At 40.9% G+C, this 26,680-nt stretch overlaps 1 protein-coding gene across 1 annotated transcript; it reads left to right on the top strand.

The window, feature by feature from the left end:
• The first annotated feature begins 7,763 nt into the window (after nucleotides 1–7,763).
• On the top strand, nucleotides 7,764–17,264 carry KCNJ15 (potassium inwardly rectifying channel subfamily J member 15). Its single transcript, XM_036118416.2, has 2 exons — nucleotides 7,764–7,864; nucleotides 10,127–17,264. The coding sequence occupies exon 2, from the start codon at nucleotides 10,147–10,149 to the stop codon at nucleotides 11,272–11,274; it is 1,128 nt and encodes a 375-aa protein (XP_035974309.1). The 5' UTR covers nucleotides 7,764–7,864; nucleotides 10,127–10,146; the 3' UTR covers nucleotides 11,275–17,264.
• The last annotated feature ends 9,416 nt before the right edge of the window (nucleotides 17,265–26,680 follow it).

Raw genomic sequence — 26,680 nt, 5'->3', positions numbered from 1 at the left:
AAGAAATCTCTTCCCTGAAGAGAAAATCAGGGGCAGTGTTGTTAGGGAGGCTAATGCAATACAATTCGCCTTGGGTTTTTTTTTCCCCCCTCAGACATAAATTTTCCTGTTTTACCAGTCATTCCACAACAATGCATGTCCAAGCCATGCTGTGATTAGAGGGGAGAGTATGCTTATTACCCAAGTTCTTCACATGTTGGAGCACGGAGAGATCAAGGGTGGTAAACCAAAGGAAATTTCCATTTGCTGTTCAGCGGCTGCACATTCTTACTCTATAGGAAAGTTAGCTGTTATTAAGTAATAACGTTCAGCTGAAGTTGGTCACTTGTAACAACAGACAGATGTATAATGTTTTATTTAGGTTAGCCAGCTCTTTCACAAATAAAGGGCTTGAAATTAAACTGTCTTTACAAAAATATTCTGCAAATGATACCTCTGCCTTATTCCAGTGCTCAGATTCTTTGCCATGGAAAATGGAAAATGAGTCTCCTGTTGAACCCTGTGTCTGTTTAAACTTGTTTTTGCCGAGTAGAGAAAGGTTGATGTTCTACAGAATGAAAAAAATTTTAAAAAGAATCTGCATTGAGGAAGAAAGGGTATAACTATGCAAACCACATTTAGAGACGGAAAAGGATTTTTTTAGTACTTATGGAATTTGAAACAATAATAATAGAATGGAAACATAGGGAGAAGGCTAAATATTTGACCACAGAGGCAAATTGGATCATCAGACACTCACATGCAATGCAAAATGTGGGATTTGTCTTTAAAGGAGTAGTCGTTGGTTTCCAAAAGAAAGATATCGCCAACCCACCAAGCCATCACTGACAAACTCTGGCCACATAATTCTTTGGGAAGTTGGGTTCTTTTTAAGACAGGTTTTGGGCAGCACCTGCAGGGCTTCTGATTCAGTAGCTGAAGTGGGAAACTTAAGAATTGGCATTTCAAATGAGCTTCTCGGTGGTGCTGATGCTGCAATTGTTGGGGGGATGGGTTCACCCAATTCTATGCTACTTTGTCATCAGTATCCAGTGAGATGGATAGCTCATCTCAAGATACTTTGTGAGAACAAACACAGATACCTGCCTGTCAAACGGATTGAGAAGCACAAAGCCTTGCTTCCTCCCCTAATCCTGCCACTGGCTCAATGACCTTGAACAAGTCACGCAACTTTTTGATCCTCTTTTCCCCCAGATATGAAGTGCAAATTTAGACTGGATCAGCACTCTTCAAAGTGTTCTCAAATGTTACATAAATGCCAGATAGTTCAGCAGGACTTCTCAGAAGCTGTAGTATACGCCATGAGGCATCAGTCTCCAGTGGGTGCCGACCATGAGCTGTTTGGATGTTTGGTAGGCGAATCTTCCCAAAATTATCTGAGTACAAATCCCTTTATTTGTGGAATGCCTGCACCATACACTTGGGGGAAAACTTAACAAAGGACAGCTAAGACCCTTCAGCACCTGCTCACTCAGCCATAGAGTCCAAGTTCACTCTTTAGGCCTCCGACATTCTTGGCCAGTGAACCCTGAAATCCACTCCAGGATGATACCCACTATCCAATGAAGAAACTTTTGGGCAATTTTCAACCAATTGCTTTCCTTTTCCCCTAAATTTCTCATTTTTCCCCACAATATTGTACTTAAATTTCTATCCCCTAGGACACTTCTGGCAATTGAAAACTCTACTGGACATCTACCGTACTTATATATTTAAACCCACTGACTTTCTCTTCTTTCTTACACCAAAGGGCCCATTCCTTTGTTTGAAAGTAGTGAGACTGAACTTTGAGATTTATGATTTATGTGCTTGTGAATTTCCTATGTATTTTTATAATTCATTAAGTGGTGCATAGTGCAGATCATGCTCTCAAAGTGTGGTCTCAATACGAGCAGAGTCAGCATCACCTGGGAACTCATTAGAAATGCAGATTCTCAGGCTCCCCTCCAGACCTACTGAATCAGAAACTCTGGGTGGGACCCAGCCTTGTTTCAAGACCTCCGGGTGATTCTGATGGCCGCTGAAGTTAGAGAAGTCATGGTTTAGAGATGAGAGACACGGAGTACAGGCTCAAGCAAACCTTGTGCTGTATCATAGTTTCCTAACCTGGAATCCTCAAACAATAGCAGTACCTCTTTCAGAATTGATGTGAGAATTAATATATGGCACCTCTATAAGGTCTGGCATGGTATCAACAATAAATCAAATATAACTATTTATTCTGTAATGGATACGAACATGTAGTGAGCAGGAACTTACCTTATGCTGCATCAAAGTTCATCATGAGTAGAGATGCTCTTTGTGAGTTGAATTTGACGACCAAGGGGCACAGTGGCTAGATAGGAACTCAGCTATAGAGACAGATAGATCTGACTTGCCAACAAGGTCCTCCATGGATTAACTCTATGAACATGTGTGAATTATCTCATCTCTCTAAGCTTCGTTTCCTCATTTAGAAAATTGAGAAAATACTTTCTTCACAAGGTAAAAAGAAGGATTAAATACCATATTGTCTGTTGCTTTGGAAAGTTCCTGTTCCCTTTTAAGTATCCCCTACCCAAATGAAAGCTGTCAGTGATATAATGATAACGTGTGTCTCTCATCACCTTAACTAAGGGCTTCTTGTTCAACAGAATATTAGAGTGATAGCATCTAAGGCCCTTTTATCACCCTGAAAAGTTGTCTTGTCAAGATAAACTTAAATGTTGATTTAGACGCAATTTAACGAGAATTTACTAGCCTTTCCTATGTTGTCCTTAGAGGTCAAGCAAATCTTTCTTCCTACTTGAATCTTGTTAGATTTGGGTTTCTTTTTCTATTCTGTGTTTAGTCATAGACCGACATTCAGAGTTTACATTAGGGTATTTCAAGACTTTCCATATTTCCTTTAAATACCGTATCTTTTAGGTCAGGCATATAATCCTAAGACACAAAAACATATAGTAAGAGTGTCCCTGTGGTCAGGCTTTCACTAGATTTTGCCTCAGTAACAATCACTTCCAAGAATCCAGTGGCTTAAGCAACCAGAGTTTTTTGTCACTTGTGTTGCAAGTCAGCTTTGGCTTAGCTGTAGCTGGGCTGCAGGTGCCCCCCTCTCCCCATTCCCCAGAAGAAGGAACAGCCCATCTGCAACCCACCTGAGACCCTGCCATGAGTCTGATGCCTCTGTTCAGGCGTGGTGTGAGTCACTGCAGCTCACACCCCATTGGCCAACACAGTCATGTGACTACATCTGACACAAAAGGATGAAAACAGATTCTCCACCCCCATCCCCAGGGACAGGCCCAAGGAAGGATTCCTTATAGACGGACCCAGCAGAGAAGAGCAGCAAATAACTGGAAGCCACAATCAGCTATAACAACCAAAAATGACCTAGCTTTTATTTACCCCAAAGATACAAAAGTAGGGACCCGAAAGGCTACGTGCACCCCGATGTTTATAGCAGCAATGTCCACAATAGCCAAACTGTGGAAAGAGCCAAGATGTCCATCAACAGATGAATGGATAAAGAAGATGTGGTATATATATACAATGGAATATTATGCAGCCATCAAAAGGAATGAGATCTTGCCATTTGCAAAGACGTGGATGGAACTGGAGGGTATTATGCTGAGCGAAATAAGTCAAACAGAGAAAGACATGTATCATATGACCTCACTGATATGAGGAATTCTTAATCTCAGGAAACAAACTGAGGGTTGCTGGAGTGGGGGGTGGGGTGGGAGGGATGGGGTGACTGGGTGATGGACACTGGGGAGGGTATGTGCTCTGGTAAGCGCTGTGAATTGTGCAAGACTGTTGAATCTCAGATCTGTACCTCTGAAACAAATAATACATTATATGTTAAGAAAGAAAAAAAGAAGAAGAAGAATGTAGCAGGAGGGGAAGAATGAAGGGGGGGAAATCGGAGGGGGAGAAGAACCATGAGAGACGATGGACTCTGAAAAACAAACTGAGGGTTCTAGAGGGAAGGGGGGTGGGAGGATGGGTTAGCCTGGTGATGGGTATTGAGGAGGGCACGTTCTGCATGGAGCACTGGGTTTTATGCACAAACAATGAACCATGGAACACTATATCTAAAACTAATGATGTAATGTATGGGGATTAACATAACAATAAAAAAATTTAAAAAAAAATGACCTAGCTTTGTCAGTTAGGATCCAACTTCTTATCCTCAAAACACAGAGCAAGATAGAGGAAACTCAGTTGCAAATTTCCCATCATCTCCACTGGTGCTTCCCCTCAGATCATTAAGATTCTTATGGACAAGAAGGACCAATTCTACAGCTTCCCAGAAGCTGTCATTCTTCCCAGCCATCCTCAGTCCTCAATGGCCTGATGGGAAAAATGGGTTTGCAGAAGGAAAAAGTCATTTCCCCGACAGATAAGAACCATAGAGGCACCCTTTGGAATCTGCTGAGAGTCAGCTTTGTCCACCTTCTTTTTCAGTAGACATGCCCATTTCTGAGGTCACCTTGACAAAGTCAACCATGTCCTCAGCTGACATGGATGGAATTGATGACTTCATAAAGAACAGTCAGACCAGCCACTGAAGCGAGTCGTAGACTACTTTGAAGAGCAGGGAAGAGTATGGCATGAGGCCAGAGCCAAAGGTCCCAGCACATGTATTTGTGTGGCCACAGTCACAGGATCCAAAGAAAGGACAGCCAAGCCTCACTGATTTTATTTTCAATTATTTTTAAACCTTTTGAGTTCAGTGAACCCCAAGTACATTCTTGTTGAGCATTTCTTTTTCTACTTACTAGTTAAACCCATGGTTCCTTAATGTGAAATTTAATCCAGGTATTTTGGATTCATAGCTAAGAGATCATGCAAAAACTGTTTTGTTAGAAATACTTGATGTCCAAGGAAGCTTTTTAAGCAACTTTTCCTACAAACAGGAAACTGTTTTGATAGAGCTTTAAAGTCAGATACCCTCAAATTGCAATTTTCATCTGGAAATCCAAAGTTGTAGTTTGATTTGGATTTCATTATTTCATGCCTCCCCACCCCCTTTGAAGGTACGTGGAATAACTTCACTTGAGCTTTGGCTGAGGAACTCTGCTGCCTCCCTATTTTGTTATTAGCTATTTTTCTGTAGATGAAAGTTAGTTATTTTTCTGCCCACCAGGGAACACAGAATGAAGTTTTTATCATGATGGGCAAATTGAAAACTCCCAAAATTTGACTCAACAGAGCACTAAGGTTTTAGAAGGAATCTGTTGTACTAACTAGGAGGGGGAAAAAATCATTCTTTAATGCTTTAAAAAATCAGTACTTATCATTGGCCCACTAGGTAGTTGGCATTCATCTACGAGGATGGTGGAGATAGGACATTTCTGAAAACGAACAACCAGACGTTTTCAGTACCTGTGTGCAACAGTGTTATTTTAGAATGTTCAGGGAAAATGAGGGGATAAGGGTCTTCATCAAGACGGGAAAAGCTATTGATATCATTTGAACTGTATATCATAGTGTGGTAGTTAGATGACATAGTGTGGTAGTTAGATCTGCAAGCTGTTAGATGTGCAAATTCTTGGGCTCCGTCCCAAACCTACTGATACCAGAAACTCTGACCCTTCCAGGTGATTCTGATGCAGCTAAAACTCGAGCACCTTTGTCAAGGGGGCAGAGAGGGTAGGCATGGGAGCTTCACAGGGGCACTGTGCAGCTGTTGGGAACTTGGGTGAGTTGCTTAACCTCTTCGTGCCTGTTTCCTCCTCATGGGGATAATGATGGCACTTGCCTCATGGAGTTGGTATGAGGGTTAATTAAGTTCACGTATGGAAGGCATGAGAACAATGATTACAGTGCTGTAGCGTTAACTATTTATGATGATGATGATGATTATAACTTATCTGAATCTTTATTATTGTCATTGTTATTATTTATCTGCATCTTTCCCACATTGGACAACTTCTGACTCTATTTTGACTCTATTCATGCTTATTATTTGCATGCATATTTCTTCCACTTGGTCAGTGGCTTTCTGGTCATTTATAGATTGATTTCTCTGGTCATTTATAGATAGGACAGGGTGTTCCGGCTCAGTGCAGCTGATTTCTTTGATCATCCATTCTCCTAAAACCCTCTTTCTTTGACAGAATTTTGTCCTCTCTGAGGAAATGATGGGAACTCCCTTTCATTCTTCCATTCTCATTGTTTTGTCCCCAAGACTGGATGTGTAGTTCTTCATATAGCTAAATACCTTTTTCAATGTGCTTACTCTTTAGTTCTGCTTCAAAAATATGTTTTTCTTTCTTTTATCTTCAGAAAACAAATGCTCCACAGCATAGGCAAAATGACTTCATTCCATGTGTGTGTTCTTGGCTTGAAGTAGGAGAGGAATGTTGACCTCTCCATTCAGTAGTTTCAAGGACTTCACCTCAATAAAGATATCACCGTTCTAAGATTGCAATCCCAACCCACGGGCTGGAACAATATAGTGAAAACCAGAGAAATAAATACAATTTCCAGAGACTAAAGAAAACGATAATGGTTTGTAGGGAATATTGCTTATTCGTGGGATTAGGAGAGGGGAATTTAGAGAATATCTTTTAATCTTGTTTCCCAACTTAGCTTTTGGAAACTGCTCTTATTTCTTAACATTTTAGAAGTGAAGCCAGGTAGATTGCAGAATCACTGAAGAAAAAAAATCTAAGGTAGTGACATAAAATTATATGAAGTGAGTGTGTATAAACAATGAAGTAGACTTCACGAAGAAAGTCTGCTGCAGAATACAATACCGTATATTCAGAGCATACGATGAAGTGTAAATTATAAAGCATACAGGTAAGATTGATGGGTACAAAGAAGGAGATGCTGGATCTTCACAGATGATGATTACAGTGATAATAAATGCAGATGCAAATGGATAAGAGATCGTTTGCCAAACACTGCGAACACACTGGGGGAATCAAGTGTGCGAGAGGCTATCCAGGTTGATAATGGGGATTATTGGCATGATCAGAGAGTACTTATTGTAACTATTTACAGTAACTGGTGGATCAGAAAGGAAGTGTGAAGGGTGTGTATACACCTGGGTGTAAGACAGACAAAAATGTGGAGAGATCTACAGATATATATCTTAGGAAGAAGAACTCCAGAAAAGTAGGAAGCGAAAGAGCCTTTTGAATTTAGAACAGATTATGTTAAACTTTGGAGGCTAAAGAGGCATTTGTGGTGTACTGACAAGAACTCCAGTCTAGCTTTTAAAGACTTTGGACATTTTTCTTTCTGCCGTGAACCATCTTTGTGATGCAGACCAGTCAACCTCCAGATCTATCTGTTTGTTTGAAAAATGTGTGTCAGATGCCTCGGGTTTGACAATATTTTCAGCTCTGATGTTCTGTGACTCAACAGTAATAATGCATTTCCACAGGCGGTAAAAATATTCTAGACTCTTCCCTTCCAATGCTCACTGTTTACTTCCTCTGCACTTCCCCTTCCTGCCTCCCTGTTTGCTGGTCAGTTGATAGTGGGCCTCAAGGGGGGTGAGTTAACCCACTCTTTCCAGGGTGTTTTAGTATTGAGCTCCCTCCAGAGGGTGGGAATTCTATAGGGAGGACAGTGGTTGGGGCTTCAATTTAATTCTTAAAACATTCCTTGAGCCTTTGGTCTATTCTGGGCACCATGCCAGATGATCAGGGATTGTAAGGTGAATGTTAGGGCTCTAGCCCTGGGGGGAACAGTTAAGGGTCGGTTTCACTGGGTCAATCTCTTTGTAAACACCTGTGAACTCCACGCGTCCCTCTTTCTTTCAGGCAGAAGCAGAATCCCATGGTAGCCAGGTGGGTGAAGGGGAGCGAGGACGTCCCACCTGCCTTGAAGAAGACGCCTTCTGACCTGCTGAGGGAGTGACCAGGTAGTAAACAGTCTGAGGGCACAGGGTGTTGAGAGGGAGGGAAAAAGTGTTTACTCTTTGAGTGTGGTCCACCAGCCACTCTTTTCCACAATGAGATGCTAAAACTGAGACCCCCACCCCAGAGGCTCTAGGTCTTGTTCCCCCTTTAAGACCACCAATCTCGGGTGGCTATTGGTGTCCTTATCTCCAACACTAGATGTGCAGAAATGTAACAAAAGAGCTTTTAGCAGAAAGAGGGAAAGGATCCAGCTCATCCCAAAGGCTGGCCCATTGCCCCTTTTAAAGAGAGGTTAAAACAGAAGCTTCACGGCATTGCCTTCATGCAAACAGGGCCAAGTTTTCCAGAATCTGGCAGCCAGCTGAACTTGGAGCTTCGCTCATGCCCACAGGACACTTGTATGTCACTCACACTTGAAAACTTAAGCCTCTGTTTTTATTTCAGTGGATTGAATGGCATGCACTTTCCTCTAGCAGTTTCTCTCTCTCTTTCTTTTTAAAGTGCATGTGTTTACTTGTACATAAGCTGCATTTGTTTTTGGCAGTGCTCGTGATCTGAGCTTGACTAGGTGTTTGGGCATGGTGGCATGGCGTTTGGTTCCCAATCCTTCGTGGTGGTCACTTTCCTCTTGGTTACTGAGAAATGCTGCTGAGGAGCTGATAAACCTATGCTCATCAGTTATATCCTATATTTTTCTTCTAAATTGGTCTCCAAATAAGTGGAATAGGCTTCAACAAGAAAAATAAATTCTCAGTAGCTTAGGGTCCTTCTTTGCAATGAAAATGAAAAAGTAACTTTCCTTTCCAAGAAAAAAAAAAAATCATTTCAAGGGCAATTCAGTAAATGACACGCTCTTAATATAACAGGAAAATTAAAAAGCACAACAACTCCCTGCATCCTCAACAAGTGTTAGCCTCTGATGGATGGTTTCAGTTTCCTTGAAAAGGTTTGCCCAGAAGATTGCTTCCAAAACTTCTATTGAGATAATGCTGCTCTAACAGCAAAGGTTATTGCATGAATCACAGACCACTGTATCCAGTTCCTTTTGAAAGAAGGGATTTTTCCTTTATCCTTAAAATACCAATGAGGTGGAAAAAAAAAAAAAAACATGCGAACCAGGTAGAGTTACCCTGTAATCACTCACATTATCCTTTTCAAGGAATGTAGGGTGACAGATTTCAGTCACCAGGCAGGTAGTATAAGATGCTGTATGGCCTCACACCCAGCTTGTTCCTGTCTGTTGATGCAGAGGGGAATGTTCCCTGGGACTTAGCATGGAAGTCCAGCTTCTAAGTGGGTCTGTTCTGCCACAATGTCGAGTGCCTATACCTACCTACTTGTTTTTAGCTTTTTTCAAGAGATTCCTATGTTGGTTCTAGTCAGTTCTAAAGGAGTAAAGCAGAAATTTTGTGACATACCTAAATGTCATACCTAATATGACATTTTGATAAGCAGCATATCAACCAACTACTAATAAAGTGTAATTATTCACTATGTGTTTGTTGTTCGTTGGTTGATAAGTTAGTCCTTTCCAATGTCATCAAGAACTAATAGAGGTCATGGATTCTAAATTATTCATTGGATTGGGGGGAAAATGAATTCTGTTGCAGAGAACGCCACACAAAAGGGTAAGTTTTTAAAAGTTTTATTAATATTACCGAAGTTTTTAAGATATGTATTTATATTATCTATTGCTATATCAAAACTACCTTATAGATGGTACATTTTAGTTATATCAGTACTGACCCTATGCTCAGTCAAATTATGTTTAAATTTTCTAGAATTGGAAATCTGTGCTAGTTGACTATACATAAATATTCATAATACTCAGTGGGGTAGATGCATGTGAATGTGATTTCGTGAGAAGATTGGCATGATTTTTTGAGCATAAGGCTTTGTTTTGGCACTTTCTAGCTATTATCTCATTTAACCATCACAAAAACCTGAGGAGTAAGTTGTATTCCCATTTTATAGATTAGGGAGCTGAGATCCAGAGAAGTTAAATAGTTTGCCCTAGGTCACACAGCAAATAAATTGGAGAGTTGGCATTTAGCCCAGGTTTGCTTGTCTTCCAGAGTCCATGCTCCTCACTCCACCCTACTGTCTTCTTCAGACTAGTAGACTAGTCTTGCCTTCCAAATTCTCCTTTCTGATATACGTCTATATGCATTCCTACGTATTTCACATGGTTATCCTATTTCTGTTTTCTGGATGTTCTACTACATGTGACAGTAATGGAATGTCTTTCTTTGCCATTTCCTTAGGTGGTTTCAACAGCCTGACAATGGACGCCATTCACATCAGCATGTCCAGTGGTCCCGTGGTGAAGCACACTGCAGGAGCTGGACCCAAGACCAACAGACCCCGAGTCATGTCCAAGAGTGGGCACAGCAACGTGAGAATTGACAAAGTGGATGGCATATACTTGCTCTACCTTCAAGACTTGTGGACGACCGTCATTGACATGAAGTGGAGATACAAGCTCACCCTGTTTGCTGCCACATTTGTGATGACCTGGTTCCTTTTTGGAGTGATCTACTACGCCATTGCATTTATTCATGGGGATTTAGAACCAAGGGAGGATGTTTCGAATCACACTCCCTGCATCATGAAAGTGGACTCTCTCACTGGAGCATTTCTCTTTTCCCTGGAATCCCAGACAACCATTGGCTATGGAGTCCGTTCCATCACGGAGGAATGCCCTCATGCCATTTTCCTCTTGGTTGCTCAGTTGGTCATCACAACCTTGATTGAGATCTTCATCACGGGCACCTTTCTGGCCAAGATTGCCAGACCCAAAAAGCGGGCAGAGACCATCAAGTTCAGCCACTGCGCGGTCATCACCAAGCAGAACGGGAAGTTGTGCTTGGTGATTCAGGTGGCCAACATGAGGAAGAGCCTCCTGATTCAGTGCCAGCTCTCTGGTAAACTCCTCCAGACCCACGTCACTAAAGAGGGGGAGCAGATTCTGCTCAACCAAGCCACCGTCAAATTCCACGTGGACTCCTCTTCGGAGAGCCCCTTCCTCATTTTGCCCATGACATTCTACCACGTACTGGATGAGACGAGCCCCCTGAGAGATCTCACACCCCAAAACCTGAAGGAGAAGGAGTTTGAACTCGTGGTCCTCCTCAATGCCACCGTGGAATCCACCAGTGCAGTCTGCCAGAGCCGCACATCTTATATTCCAGAGGAGATCTACTGGGGCTTTGAGTTTGTGCCTGTGGTTTCTCTCTCAAAAAATGGAAAATATGTGGCTGATTTCAGTCAGTTTGAACAGATCCGAAAGAGCCCAGATTGCACCTTTTACTGTGCAGATTCTGAGAAGCAGAAACTTGAGGAGAAGTACAGGCAGGAGGATCAGAGGGAAAGGGAACTGAGGACTCTTTTGTTACAACAGAGCAACGTCTGATGGCAGTGGTCACCCCGGGTTTAACTCTGTGAGCTGTTTCCACATCTGAGCTCCCTTCAAATGCAAAGGTCACTGTGAAAATGAAAATGTGTGTGGATTCATTCTAAAAAACTATACAGACATACAAAATCCATTTTTTTCCTTTGATCTGGCGCCTAAGCAAACATTTCCACATTTGAGAAGGTTCCTCTTTAAAATGCTTTGTCTGAAGCAAACTCTCAAAATTCCTATTTTCTAAAATGGGGCTATATTTCCAAAACCGTGGTGTAGGACAATTGAAATAATGTTGTGCCGGGTGGACGGACATTTAGCAATGCTGGTGTTGAAAGGAAATGTATTTCTATACAGGATATCAGCTATAACTTAAGGTATTTATTCAAAACAAGTATCAAAGATGTTGTGGCCGAGAGTTGAAATGTGGTTCAGTATTCCTTTATGCCATTGCTTTACAACACCCTCTTTCCGAGCAGAGAAAATGTTATCTTTCTTGGAAGCTATCTGGCAAGTCAAGGGGACTCTGTACTCACAAAAATAATAATCCCATTCTTACTTGTTTTCATCAGATTTAATTGTACAGAGTGAAATTGAACAAATCAGGAGTTAACAGTTGTGAAAACATATACGAATAGAGTTGACTTTTTTGTTCACAGTAATTTTTTTTTGTTGGAATGTACTAGCTATTTTCTATTCAAAATGCAGCATCAGCACCATCTGGGAGCTTATTAGCAATATAGACTCTCAGGCCCCACCCAGACTTAGAGAAACCAGTCTGTAACTTCACAAGACCTCCAAGTCATTTCAGACAAACGAAAGTCTGAAAAATGTCCACTCAAGAAAGTGTTCAAGGGAACTTTCTGAAGCCACAGCACCCTCAGGGTCCCAAACCCACATGGCCTCCAGACCTGTCCTTCTTTCTTCAGCTTATTATTATGGGCCAATATTCTTGTCAGCCACTGCATTCCTTGTCTATTAAAATACCTTGTTTGCCAGGGAACTGCCACTGATATCCCAAGATTGAAAAAAGTTGCTTGAGGGTAATGGTTGTCTCACTCATGCTAAGCACATGCTTGTTGACTATCGTTAGCACAAAAGAAAAATGAAGCCGCATTAAAATCGGAAATTTGCTCAGATGTTGAAGTCCACAAGGTTGGATGGGGCCATGAGGAACAAGAAGACCTGAGGATAATGAATTCATATACAGATGACTCCTTGAAGCATGACCGAAATTTGATAATCTGATGATATGTAAAGAATGCCCTCAGTATTTAAATAAATCTCATGCAACCGAGTGGTATGGGGTAACATTTTGCTCTTGGCAGAACTTAGGGGCCAGGAGCCACATTTTGGGAGGCAAAGAATATACATGGGCAGGGATTGGCTGAATGTGCAAAAGGTGAATTCTCATTTCATTCAAACCAGGACAGACTTGTGTATTCACTCAAGAAGAATGTGACTGTAGGTGGGTAGGCACTGCATGGGTGTACACGTGAACACACATACATGTACACACAGGCATTTCTATACAGGATTCTATAAATTTCTATACATTTCTATATAGGAACCCACATACACACACACAGGCAGGCACATCCTGGCTTTTCGAGCATAATTGTGGAAGTTGAAAGACGTTTGCAATTAAGACAGCAAGTCGTCAACAAATGTGCTCACATATATTTTATTCTATAAAAATGGGGACACTGGGGCTCAGAGAAAAAGGGGAAATTAATCTGGATTCGGGTTATCAGTGAAATGATGCTATGGATTACAGAAAATGTAGTCATATCTTTATGCTACCACATTTTCAAATGTCCTTCCATAGAAGAGAAGATGTAGCTGAAACCTCTGACCTGGAGCCAAACACCTAACACAGATGTAAGAATAACAGGGGTAAAGTTAGTTCTAGAAGTTTAAGGGGCAATTTCAATGCACAAGAGGCTTTTTCTTTTATTATTCAGGCATTTTTTCTCTCTGTTGATAATTTAATGGCAGATTGTTTTAATTTCTTAAAGAAATTACCTTAGTTTAGTTAGACACTAGCTCTTTTAGTTATTATATGTGGTTTTTTATTGTCTATTGTGCTATAATCAACAGGAAAATAATGCCACAGGCATGTTTACAGGTTTTCTGTTGCACTATTAAATTCTTTACACAGGATTTACATCAGTGCTAATTTGAATGTGATCAAGATTAGGAATCTTGCATGCTTACATTGTATTTGGTACACTGATGTAGTGTGAGATGGAGAAATCTTCTGTTTATTCATTTAGCATTTCTATTGCAGCCAAATCTGGAGGACTTGATCATTTGATCTTTTGCACTGTACACAAAACAAATATGCAGTATCTTAAAAGCCAATACTTGTACAAGTCAATAAACCGTACTGTAATATAATATTCTGTAAATAGTTCTAAACTTGCATCTGGTTTGAAAGTTAGCATTTCCTTACTTATTATTACTTTGTACACAATACTCTGGTGTTAACATACTAACAAAAGATGTTAGGTGGCAGACTTATTTGATTAAATCTGGATAGTCTTTTGATGGAAACAGATTCACGCTCAACACCTAACTAAGAAGTAATCAAACTAAGGGAATGTTGTTGACCCAAAAAGGCTTTTGCATTTTGAAACATTTCCAACACATCAGGCCCTCTCAGTGAGACCATTCAAAAATGTCATGTTCCGTTTTAAAAACCACAAAGTAAATAGCAGTAAATCAGTGTAATCCGCAAGCTGTGTCTTATTTCAGTAAGAAAATATATTGTACGTGCATGGTACCTGGTAGTCAATGGTCCCAGACAGCATAGCCAAGATTCACTCATTGATCCTCCCTAGGAGCCACCTTTGGAGTCGGGGTGGAGTCGCACATTGGTTCCTTTCTCATGAGGGGGGATATTACAGCACCAGATGAGACTCCAGAAATGTAAAATAACTGGCTAAAAGTGAAAAATGCCATGAACAAGTGGACCAGGTTTTGAGGTGACTTTAAACAACGATTCATTTGATTTTTCTTTGAATTGAATTTTCTATTTTAATTGATGGTGATTTTGATACAATTAAATGTAAATTAAAATCTATAAATAAGTGACACTTCTACTCCTGTATGATTCTTTCTCTCTTCCTTGGATCCTCAGCACTCATATCATCTGGAGAAAGAAGGAAAGATAGACAAAAAGCAAAGAAGGCCCTAAGCTTTCGCATTGGTAGCTCAGTAAAGGATCATCCTCACCTTTGGGCTTGGTTCTGTATTTTGTCACTATAGTCAAAGGGTCAGACATTTGACCGTGTGGCATCATGAAGACTGCTAGTCTCTCAATCTTGGTTTTTCATTCTTGCTAGACTTTTCTTTGCCTGCTAAACATTTGAAGCAAGTAATTTTGAATGCAGGTTGTTTTATCAAAGCTTGCTGGGATGGTAATTTTTAAATGAAATGTTAGTATTTCAAGTCCTGATTTCCATGTTCTGTGGTGTGCACTTGAATTCCAGCATTTGACTCTGGATAGGTCCAAGATGCACTTAGTTTTCTTCCTCTGGGAGGACACACTTGAATGTCTAAATTTTAACATTTCACTCCTAATTGATTAACTACCTACATTTAACCCTCTATGAACTTCCATTTATCTTTCATCAGAATGGGCTGCTCACCCCTCCTTGGGTCTGTGGACAGCAATTTTCTTAGCCTTTAAGAAACACTGATGGCTTAAGTCCAACTTTTTCCCCGAAGTTTTCTGCTAAATACTTAATGAAAAAGAAACGGGAGGCAGAAATAAGGCTTCAGCCAGCTCATCTCATCTTCATCTTCTGTCAGTTCTGCTGAGCTCAATTTCCTTTCTATTTAACACGTGCTTCACTGGCTCTTCTTCATCTTTGTTATATACTCTATTAAGTCAAATTATCCTGTGTGTTAAAAAGAGTTAACTCAGATTAGTAATTTGGGGATATTTAGATGGCCAAAATTTGGGGACAGGGATTTTTATTTTTCAGTTGGTATGTTGCTGGTGTATAAGAAATAGAAAACCAAGATTCAGCTGGTAATTGCAGTTGATAGTTAATTCCTAATTAAATTACAATAATTGATTGTGGAAGTCAAAGGACATAACTGACATAGGAGTTCAAAAGCCAAACATGTCATATGTGTAGGTAAATCCATATAACTCTGAATAGTAATGATAATACCAGAGTGAAGAATGCCAGGCTTGCTGTGTCTACAGGATATGTCTCATATTTAATGATTTTTGTCCTTCATCCTGTATGGACTTTATTAAGATGTCATAAATGTTCTGTATTCATTTTTCCCCCCAAAATTTACAAAATTGCACAGCCAATTAGACAACTATTTCAAATTTAATGTCTTGTATTTTTATTTGCTAAATCTGACAGCCCTGCAGAGAGTACTCACTTAATCCCAAGCTATGCCCATCTCTAGAAGAGCAACAAACAAATGTCCCTTCATTTGGAAGCAGCAGGTTTCATACAACTGGCAGTAAAGAAAGGGAGTATTCCAGAAGGATATTTCCCTAGTTTGCCCCATTAGTAAAAGTAAATTTCAGCAAAACCCGGAGGGCCCCTGATACATTCTGTGCAGTGCAAAACGGCATGTTCTTCGAAGCTGTCTATCAAGGAAAGGCCTAGAATGATGGGTTCAAAGTCCTCTGCCACATGGCATACAGGAATCCTGGTTCCCAATCCCCATGAGAGAATCAGGCCGATGGTTAGGGTGGATTCCCAATGAAAGCCAAAGATGGAGAAGTCAACCGAAGAGTCCATCACCAAGCTTTTGCTTAGCAGCTCCCACTTCATGATGGTGTACTTCACTTCACCGGGGGCTTATCTTCAGTCAAGGCCAAACCATATCTAGTATCCAGGCATTCCCACCCCTTGAAGATACCCAATTTCACCCCTCAAAAATATTCAAGTAAAGGTAGAACCCACTCAAAATTAGACTCCAAGGAAGCTACCACAATTGATTATAGAGTACCTATTCCCTAAAATAATAACAACAATAACAATAATAATAATATAATAAATCAGAAGTTGTTGACTCTAAGCTTATCATTACTGTCATTGTTATTATTGCAAATGTCCTTAATATTATGGAAAAAGTAAAAAGCTTCCAAGAAGGTGATGGGAGGGGAATTCAAAGGAATGATTTTTTTTCATTCACTGTAATTTAACTCTATTCTTTCATCTGCAATCAAATCTTAAGATTAAGGATGTTGTATTAAATCAAATCATTACAGGAAGTATGACTATATCAGGGGCTTTTTACAAAAACAAACTTCCAGATCACCAGAGGAAGCTGTGTTTGTGTACTGACAGAGTATTAAATAGCAAGCAGGACAGGAAGGCAGGATAACAGCCAACTTGGATCTATTTTGGAAGAATTATTTCTGTAGGGTGTCATGGAATTGTAAGTTACAAAAAGTATGCTTTGGCAAACAGACATCTCCATTCCAAAAGGACCCACTCCAAAATACCATTTAATCAAATTCACGAGAATGTTATGGAGATCAAAATTCCAAATAACATGCAGATTTTACAAGCTAACAGTCCCACTACTTATAAACCCTGGCAGTATGTGCATAGCAAAATCTTGATTATGCCTCAGTCTCTTGCTGCATACAGCACTATTCTGATTGCTATACTGTGCCACAAGATGAGTGTCCCTGCTTCCCTCTGACTTTTGAACGGGTTTTATGCTTGGATTTGCCTAAGCAGAATCATGACTTGCATTTCTCAATATTGAGTTACTATTGGTGGATGTTAGAAATCTCACACTAACAGATACGTATACTATGTCACCACCAAGCCCAATCAGACTATGACCAATCAGCTTGAAATATGTACTTTCGTGTTCTACAAACCTGCACCTCTATTCGTCAAGGCATTTCTTGTTTTCATAGGTATCTCCTCCTTTTCCTGTTTATATATGGAATCCATCTAGTCTGTGAAACAATAGCAAATACAATAAAGCTCATTTTACAGTCCTGAGTTTCTTTTTATTTCATTGGAATGGTAATGGTGTCACAGTGGCATTCTAGTAGAGAGGGATCAGAGCTCAGAGGCTGTTTCCAATGACAGCAACTACAATAATTTGGGGCTGAGTAGGTCCTAAAACCTTGTGAAGATGGGATTATCTGTCAGGGCCAGAAAGAATGTATTTTTCCTTCCATTTTAATCAAAGAAAAGGAAATGAGACCCTGTCTCATCTCTTTCTTTTTCCTTAATGCTCTAGCAATCATTTCATTTTCGTCACTGATTAAGGATAGAGTAACTATTCAACAACATCCTTTCGGCACCTCATCCCTTACCAAAGTCCCTCGTGTTCCATTGCTCTTTTACTTTGATGGATTTAAAGAAAGAAAACACATGGTTACGTAACCCTTAAAGGCATCAGTCTGGGTGTAACTATGGAACAACACAACTATTTAAAAGCCACACAGCAGAGATAGGCACTGGGGACAGCTGTTGTCCTGGAAGCACCTTGCTGGGGAAACCATACACACACACAACAGAATAGCAGCCATAGCTCCAAACCTGCAACACGTGTCTCTTTTCGAATAATAGGCCCCTGGCAGCATGCTAGGCCCTCATGCAACCTTCTCTTTTCGAATCTTGGCTCACCCACTGCAATGTTCTCAGTGGTGGCAAGACTCTGTTCTTTGAGCAAGAACATGACAGTTGGAAATAAAGAAGGCTGGTGCATATAGTAAGAAGTCAAATTTGAGGATGCTGTCTGGTCAAGAAAACAGGAGGTTTTCCAGAAGGTGCACAGTAATTTGGAACACAATAATGAGGCTTGGGAGTAGGAAACATTTTATTAATTTCAATTTGCACTGAATTTCTCTGACCCATATTTTTTTCTACCCCATTATCTCAAGAATTTGCTTGCCCTTGTGGGTTCACGTTGGCCAAGAATTGAGCTCTCCATGTCCAAGACATAAGATAGCTTTGCCCACGGGCGCCTGGGTGGCTCAGTTGGTTAAGCGACTGCCTTCGGCTCAGGTCATGATCCTGGAGTCCCTGGATCGAGTCCCACATCGGGCTCCCTGCTCGGCAGGGAGCCTGCTTCTCCCTCTGACCCTCCCCCTCTCATGTGCTCTCTCTCTCTCTCATTCTCTCTGTCTCAAATAAATAAATAAAATCTTTAAAAAAAAAAAAAAAAAAAGATAGCTTTGCCTTCACCACACTATATCCCTGGGGCAGTGAATACAGGCATTTGTCACAGCAGCATGGGAAGCCTTGCTTCTGGGCTAGAAACAAGGCCTCCTGGCAGCTGTCATTTCTCTTCTCAGAAATCCTGGGTTTTGGTAACCTACCTTCAAAAATGTCAGACAAACAAGTTTAATGATTTAATGTTTCGTGCAAAAGTCCATGCAAAAGTCTTGGAAATTCTTACTCATTTGAGTTGTTTTGCCAAATTTTCTATATCTTTACTTGAATTTAACATATCCCTTATAGTGCTTAGTAGTATATCTGAGTGTCCCAAATGTATTTTCACCCAAAGACCACTCTCTGTCCTTCTTAGTTAGCCTTTCTGAGTCTGTCAGAAACTCTTGCTCTTGACAGCACACATTCCGATAAACTCCCTTTACGTGGGATTTAAAGATCTACCACAAGTCTGCTACAAACAACAGACTCACAGTTTTACACCAACACAGAACATTGTGTGCTTTTCCTTACCTCTCCACCTGGTGCATCTGGCTGACCTGCTACACGTGAAGCGTGTTGTAGCATGTTCTATTGCCAGTACCCTTCTTCTGCTCATACAACACATACACACACACACACAGACACACACACACATGCTTCAAGACTTCTGGCCACATGTTGAATTTGCAGAGGACAAAACCATACTACACTTGTAGGGTTCTGAACACTTCAACAGTGTCGAACATTTACCAGTCCATTATATACCTAGTGAAGGAAGTGGGATATGTCTGATCATCTCTACTTCACAAGAGAAGGACCCCACTGTTCACCGAGGTGCAGTGCCTCACCCAGTAGGAAGCCAGTTCAGCCATCTACAGCTTTCCTTCCTGCTCTTGTGTACATTCCCCTAAATTTACAACATGGAATGTCATTATGGAGCTGATTTCAATGTGACATAGGTCAAAATCGGGCAGAATGGATCACCCAGGGAAAGCATAAGGCTGGGAGTCTAGATGAACTCCATGAGGGCCTAGCATGCTGCCAGGGGCCTATTATTCAGGAGCTGAGCACACAGGATAAGAATCAGGAAGGCAGAAAGGACATGCAGCAATCATCCTGGAAGGAAAGGACAGAACGGTATGAATGCCACTCACCAAGATTGAAACAGAATTCACAGCCCTGCTGCTCATCCAAGTAGGGACAAACAGCCAAAGAATAGATGTGGGGGTGGCCAGGATTAAGAAATCCTGAAAGAAGGTCATGGTGACCAAGAAAACGTACCTCATTTGGTTCAAAGTTCTTTATATTCATTGTCATAATGAATAATTACATCAGATCTCCTTCACATAGGTAAGCATTGTTAGGATCCCCATTTTACAGAAGATAAAACTGGGGCTCAGAGGAATTAAGTAACTTGTCCAAAGTTACATAGCTAGTAAGTGGTGGAGCCAGGAGGAAAACCTGTCTTCTTCCCCAGGCTCTATCCTACATCCCGGGTGGGCCCTTACACAAGGCATCCAAAGGAGCCTAGGGGATTTAGTGGTTGATGTTTTTGGAGCAAAACAGCATTTGCTTGGCCCTCAAGTGTTTTCGCCCAGTGAAAACAAAAGCATGGTTGAGTTGCTATGTCACCACAGACCTGGCCCATGAGTGCTGAATTAATCCTGAAGAACAGCAACACAAATAATCAGGGATTTTGCTCTAGAGCTGCCTGCTGTGGATGGAGCGGTATGTTTCCAACTGGTTGTTTTGCTGAGTTCTAACAACCTGAGTTGTAAGGATTGATACTGGGATCTTCAGTGAAACTATAAGGTGGGTAATCACTTCAAGATTTGGCTGATTGAGGAGAGACAAAGAGAGCTTTGTAGGTATAAGCAAACACTACAGAATCAGCAGAACTCTCTGAAATCTAATACTGAGTATATGGGGCCTGTCAGGGGCAAGTGAGTGGCCCCAGCACATGCCATCCCTGCAGTAATAATGATCAGGGCTGGAGTGGGAGTGATCAGGACCCAGACACCAAGAAAAGCTAGAAACACAAGATCACAAGGGAGTCCCTAGAAGCAGACTGTGGAGGGAAGTTCCAATGGACCGGTCCTGATACCAGGGAAGACAGGTCTGCAAATTTTCCCATTTCATGGGCAAATGGGAGGGAAGGGTGGTATGAATTCACAACAGAGGATGAGATCAAGGGAGTGACATTTTAGGAGCAGGACCCCAATCCCAGGGTCTTCAAATCAGGAATAGAACCCTGTCCCTAGGAGGGAGTCAGTGAAGAAGAAAAGCAAGGCAAATCTTATTTCTGGAACAAAACAAACAAAAAAAAAAACAACTGAGGTTGGAACTCCAGCACAAAGAGGCTGGCTGAGATAAGAATGGAACTGGGTAAAATATTGTGGCTTCCTCCCTGGAAAGAAGGGTTCAAAGCGAGCAGGACCTGGGTCAAGGTAGACTTGGTGAGGACCCAATAGTCCATCACATCTTCACTTCCCCTGAGTAGGAGTCAGAGCTAGAAACCAGAGCTCATGCTTCAGAGCTCCCAAAGGCAAAGCTGGGAGGCCAGGAGGCAAGCCGCACCCTTCCAGATATGGTGTGTCGTTTACTGACAGAAAAAGTGGTTCCTTGCTTCACTTAATATTTGCTCAGCCAAGCCAGACACTTTAATAATCACCTGATTACAAAGCCACGTCCTTGGAGTGCTATGACCTCCACATTAGTATTGATTTGGCAACATTCCTTGCACTAAGGAGTTAAAAGCAGATTCCTGAAAGAGCCACGCTATTTGTATTCTTTTCCTGGGGCTGCTGTAACAAATTGCCACAAACTTGGTGGCTTAGAACAACAGAAATTTGTTGTCTCTGTTCTGGAGGCAAGAGTCTGAAATCAGTTGTCGGGACCATGCTCCCTCTGTAACCTGTAGGACAGGTTCCTTCCTGACCTCTTCCAGCTTCTGGGAGCCCCAGACATTCCTTGGTTTGTGACAGCATCTCTCCAACCTCTGCCCTGCTCTTCATGTGGCCTCTCCCTGTGTCTTCATATGGTCTATTCTCTATGTGTGTCTTTCCCTTTTCTTTAAGGACACAAGTTATATTGAACTAGGGACCACTTAATGAGCTCATTTTGATTTGATTACCTTTGTAAAGACCTTATTTCCAAATAAGGTCACATTCTGAGGTACTAGGAGTTAGGACCTCCACATATCTTCTTCTTATTATTATTATTTTTGGCAAAGGTATTTTATTTATTTGGAGGAAGTTCATGGAAATCATGCATTCTGGAATGTAAGCCTTGGGTTAATTTAGACTGTCATTTCCACATATCTTTTTGAAGGGACAATTCAACCTATAACCCTATTCTTTCCTAACAACTTCATCACCAGCTTGTCTACACTCAGCCCTCCTTTTATTCTCCTCTTTGGATAAGATAAAGGCTCCCCTCCATTATACTGACTGTCCTGGATCTCCCAGTGCTGCATGATGGACAGACAAAGCAAACCTCTACCAGATGTTCTGTGATTTGATCATAGCTGTGTGCAAGCTATGGCAGGGGACACTCCCAGACACTCTTTCTGAGAGAGTTTCTGGTTCTCAGTGTAGACAACAAAAAATCTTCTTCCTGGGAAGCCTCTCTACTGCTTCATATACAGGAAGACTTTTTGACACTGGTTTTCAAATACTCAGAGGCTAGTTGTAGCCTCTACAAGTTCATCATATACTGGGCTCTCCACCACCCCAACTGCTATCACTAAGAGCTTGCTGATTTCCCAAGACTTGAAAGTACTTGATTTTTAGATGCATTTCATAATTCCATGTCTGTAATTTTTTGGCATTTTGTGTCTCCTACTACAAAGGTTAGGAAAAACTCTTCTTTCAGTTAAGGCATGCTTAATGGAGACAGCTCTGCAGGGACCACTAGCTTAGAAGCTAAGGGACAACTGCTGGGTTCTTGCCCTTGCATCATTTTGCTGAATCAAGTGGCATCACATGTTCTGAGACTGATGACCTTATACATTGTTTTCATCCCCAAGCCATCTCCACCCCCAGTGCTGGAAACCTGAGACCCACCTTGCTTCTCCCACCTCTCTCCACCAGCATCTAATCCATTGACAGTCCCTGTCCACAGCACCCCTGACATGGCTCTCATTCTATCACTCCACGCTTCGCTCAGGCCACCATCTTCCTTCATCTGGTTTTTCTGAAAAGTTTTGCAGTGGCTGTACTGTCTCTAGTCTTTTTCCCTTCCAATCCACCCACCACGCTGTACTCCAGGTGGTTGTTCTAGAATGGATTACAGTAAAATCTGATCATATTACATCCTTACACCAAACCTCACTCTTTCACAATAAAGGCCAAGTGTCCTAACATGGGATTGATAGCTTTCTGAGGTCTGGCTCCTGATAACTTCCTCCATTGTCATCCATTTGCTTTGCACTCTGTTTTCAAACTTCCTGAACCATTCTCAATTCCCTGAATGCTTCCTCCTCTTTCCAGCCTCTAGGCTTTTGGTTATGCTTCTCCCTCTGTCTGGGATGTCCCTGGCCAAGTCCTGCTAGGTTGGCTCACTGCCTTGTATGAACGGCTTTCTTGACAATGTCTATGATATCCCTGGCCACTCTATTGACTCCCCATAATGCATAGTTCCCATTTCTCAGAAGGTTTCCCTGACACGTGACTGAACTCACATGTGCCTAGATAACAGTCCACAACTGCCCAGCTGTATCTCCAGAGCCAGGCCTTGCAACTGGACTGTTCCCAGGCTTTGGGTCACTTAGATAAGTAATTCAACATGGGTTCTTCTGATAAAACTAGGGTGGGGTGAGGTAAGATAATGAGACATTTGCCTTGGGTGCTAAATGTAAGGGGTGCTGAAAAGCTAAGTAATCTAGACTAATATTTTGAAGCAATGTTTTTTAAAATCAAAATTAATGCAAGAAGTCCATGATGGACAAACTATCAAAAATTTCAACAAAGATAGGATCAGTAAGAGTGCTCAAAGGAAATTCTATAGCTTTAGGTCTTTATTTTAGAGAAGAAAGGCCTTAAATCAATGATTAAACTCTAGCCTCGAGAAGTTAGAAAAAGAATAGTAAATTGAACCCAAAATAAATGGAAGGAAGGAAATATCAAAAACAAGACAGAAATCAATGAAATAAAAAATACACAAACAATAGTTCTATTTGAGGTAACAAATTCAACCTCCCACAGATAACAGCTATATATGCTGGGAAAAAATACATAAAATCAATTACCCAAGGAGTCTACAGAGTGAAGTGAAGCACGTAACCTCTGGAAGAGAGCTGAAACTCACAGGAAGCAAATTACATGGGGGAAGTTCCCATCTTTTCTGCCTTGCCCTAAGGCAATTGCTGTTGTGGTGTATCATAGGTCAACTAAAACTCCTATGAAATGTCACCATTAGTCTGGCTCAGGAGAAAAGAAGGTGCCCAGGGAAACCAGGGTTACTGGAGGGTGGCAAAAATCTAAGAAAGGAGAGAGCATGGAATGGGAATCCCTACTTCTGTGCATAAAATCTAGAAAAGTCTGTGGGTGATCACTGAACCATTGACACATGGGGCAGACTGCAAAGTCCAAACTGAGAACATAGGTACAGGTGAGATCAAGTTTGAAATTTAATCTTAGCCAAATTGTTGCCTGTTAAAAGAAAAGCATCAGCACACTTTATACTTTATAAAAAGAACACAGAAATTCAGAGTCTCTACTACATGTCCTTTGCAACGTTCAGGATACAGTCCAAAATTAAATGACATATGAAGAACCAGAAAAATATGACCTAGACTCAAGAGAAAAGACAATTAACAGAGGTTGACCCTGAGATGACTCAAAATGTTAAAATTGCTCAGTGAAGTAGAGAAAATACAATGGTGATGAATGATAAAACAAGAAACCCTCTAGTGATATAGAATATATAAATAAGAACCAAGCTGAAATTTTGGAACTAAAAAAATAAAATATCTGAAATAACAAATTTACTAATGGCTTGAATAGCAGAATGGAAGTGAAAAAGGAAAGGATAGGTAAACTTGAATATATCAGAATTATCCAAACTAAAGAAAAGAGAGAAAAAAGATCTTTTAAAAAGTTAACAAAGACCAGGGACCTGTGGGATAATGTTAAATGCCTAATGTACAGGCAGGCAGAGACCCAGTCATTCCATTTTTAGGCATTACCCAAGTGAAATGAAAACCTATATCCACTCAAAGACATATACACCATTGTTCATAGAAGCTTTATTTATAATAGCCAGAAAATCTGTGAACAGCCTAAATGTTCATCAATAGGTGAGTGGGTTAACAAAATGTGATCTACCTGTACAATGGAATACAATAAAAATTAATGATTTACTGATGAAGACAACAATATAGATGGATCTCAAAGACATTATGATGAGCAAAAGAAGCCAGATAAAGAGAATACATACTGTTTTATTTCATATAAAATTCTAAAATATCCCAAATAATCTATAGTAACAGAAAGATAATCAGATACTGCCTGGGGTCAAAGGTGGAGAAAGAAACATAAAGCAAAAGGGCATGAGAAAACTCTTGGGGGTGATGGAAATGTTCAGAATTTTTGTTGTGATGATGGCTCATAGTCTTTATATCTCAGAACTAAGTCTTAGAGGTTTGCTGTGTGACATCGTACCTATAATTAACAATACACTATTCTGAAATTTATAATATGTTATGAGGATAGATCTCATATTAAGTGGTCTCACAAAAAATCTCCATAAAATAGGACATAAGGAAATTTTTTGAAATAATTGGTATGTTTAAAACTTTGGCTGTGGTGATGGTATCATGTGTGCGCACATGTCCAAACTCATGAAGGTGTATGCATTAAATGTGTGCTGTTTTGTATGTCAATTATACCTCAATAAGCTAAATACACACACACACACACACACACACACACACACACACACGCACACATACCCCAACCGGACAATTTAAATGAATGAAGTTATTATATCTCAATTTTGCCACAATAAATAGGATTAAAGAATTAGTATGCATGCTAACCACTAGGGAGCTAGTTGAAATGAAAATTCTGATTCTCTAGACTTGGGGTGGGTCCTGAGATTTTTCATTTGTAACAAGCTCCCAGGTGATACTGATGCTGCTAGTCCAATTCTACACTTAAGGGAGCCTGAGACTATATGACTAAATTGAGATGAGATACTGCCAAGGAACATTTTATAAATCCTTTTCCCATGTGTGATTAGCATCATCTATTCCATTCTTATAGAGCTCTGACATGTCCCACAACTTCTCCTACATAATCTTATCAATCTGTGAGACTCTAATAGCAATAATAATCATATCTGGCATTAATTAAGCACATACTAAGTGTTGGATACTGTTCTCACAGCTGCACAGGAATTTACTCATTTAATCCTCAGTGCAAAGGCAGGTACTATTATCATCCCATAACAACTAATGTCAAGACCAAAGCACAGAGAGTTTAAAGTACTTGCTCAAGATCACCCAGCTGATACCCAGAGGAGGCAGACTCAGCCCCAGGCATTGCTCACGTAATCATTGTGTTTTATGGCTTCTCCTCAAAAGAATTATCGTCTTCCAAGTGTGGCAGGTTCTGGCCTGAAAGTCAGAGTGGCTGATCCATGCCAAGAATCTTCCCACTTTGCCATTCCTTATGGAGAGCTTTACTATTTCAACATCAAATATTTATTGAGCACTTGCCATGTGTCAGGCTTTATCCACAAAATGGTGGTGATCTTGGCAAGTTACCCTGAAAGTATGGCATGCATTGGCAGTTTGCTCTTTGAGCAGTTTGCTGAGAATTCCCACCGGCATTCCTCACCCTTCTTCCATTCTCCTACTTCTGGTGCTGTGTCAGAGCAGAACCAGCACCACGCTTTTCCCTAGTGTCTCCTCGGACCAGAGCCCAGGTTGTGGGAGAGCCATGATACGAGCTTCTGGGGACTTGGGCTGCCCTTTTGATCCCTACTATCAAGAGAAAGGAGTGTTGATCAGATATCCCTTCTGTAAGGGAGACTGTTAGGTGAGATGGAAGGCAGGGAAAACTCTGGAGTTTCTTCCTATAGGCCAATCAAATATTTCCATCCAGTCAGTTTCTAGGGAGAGAGTTGACACCTGGGCTCATCATGCATCCTCCAAGAAGTCCCCTGATTGTAAATTTTTAAAACTTCCTGTTTTCCTATTGTCTCAATATAACCACAAAGAGGCTGTGAGTACCTTGCCCAAGAGACCAGGT

Source organism: Halichoerus grypus, chromosome 1, assembly GCF_964656455.1.
Source record: "Halichoerus grypus chromosome 1, mHalGry1.hap1.1, whole genome shotgun sequence".
In the NCBI taxonomy this organism is placed as follows: domain Eukaryota; kingdom Metazoa; phylum Chordata; class Mammalia; order Carnivora; family Phocidae; genus Halichoerus; species Halichoerus grypus.
Note: the sequence above shows the minus strand (reverse complement) of the source record. Positions and strands in the feature narration are given on the sequence as shown.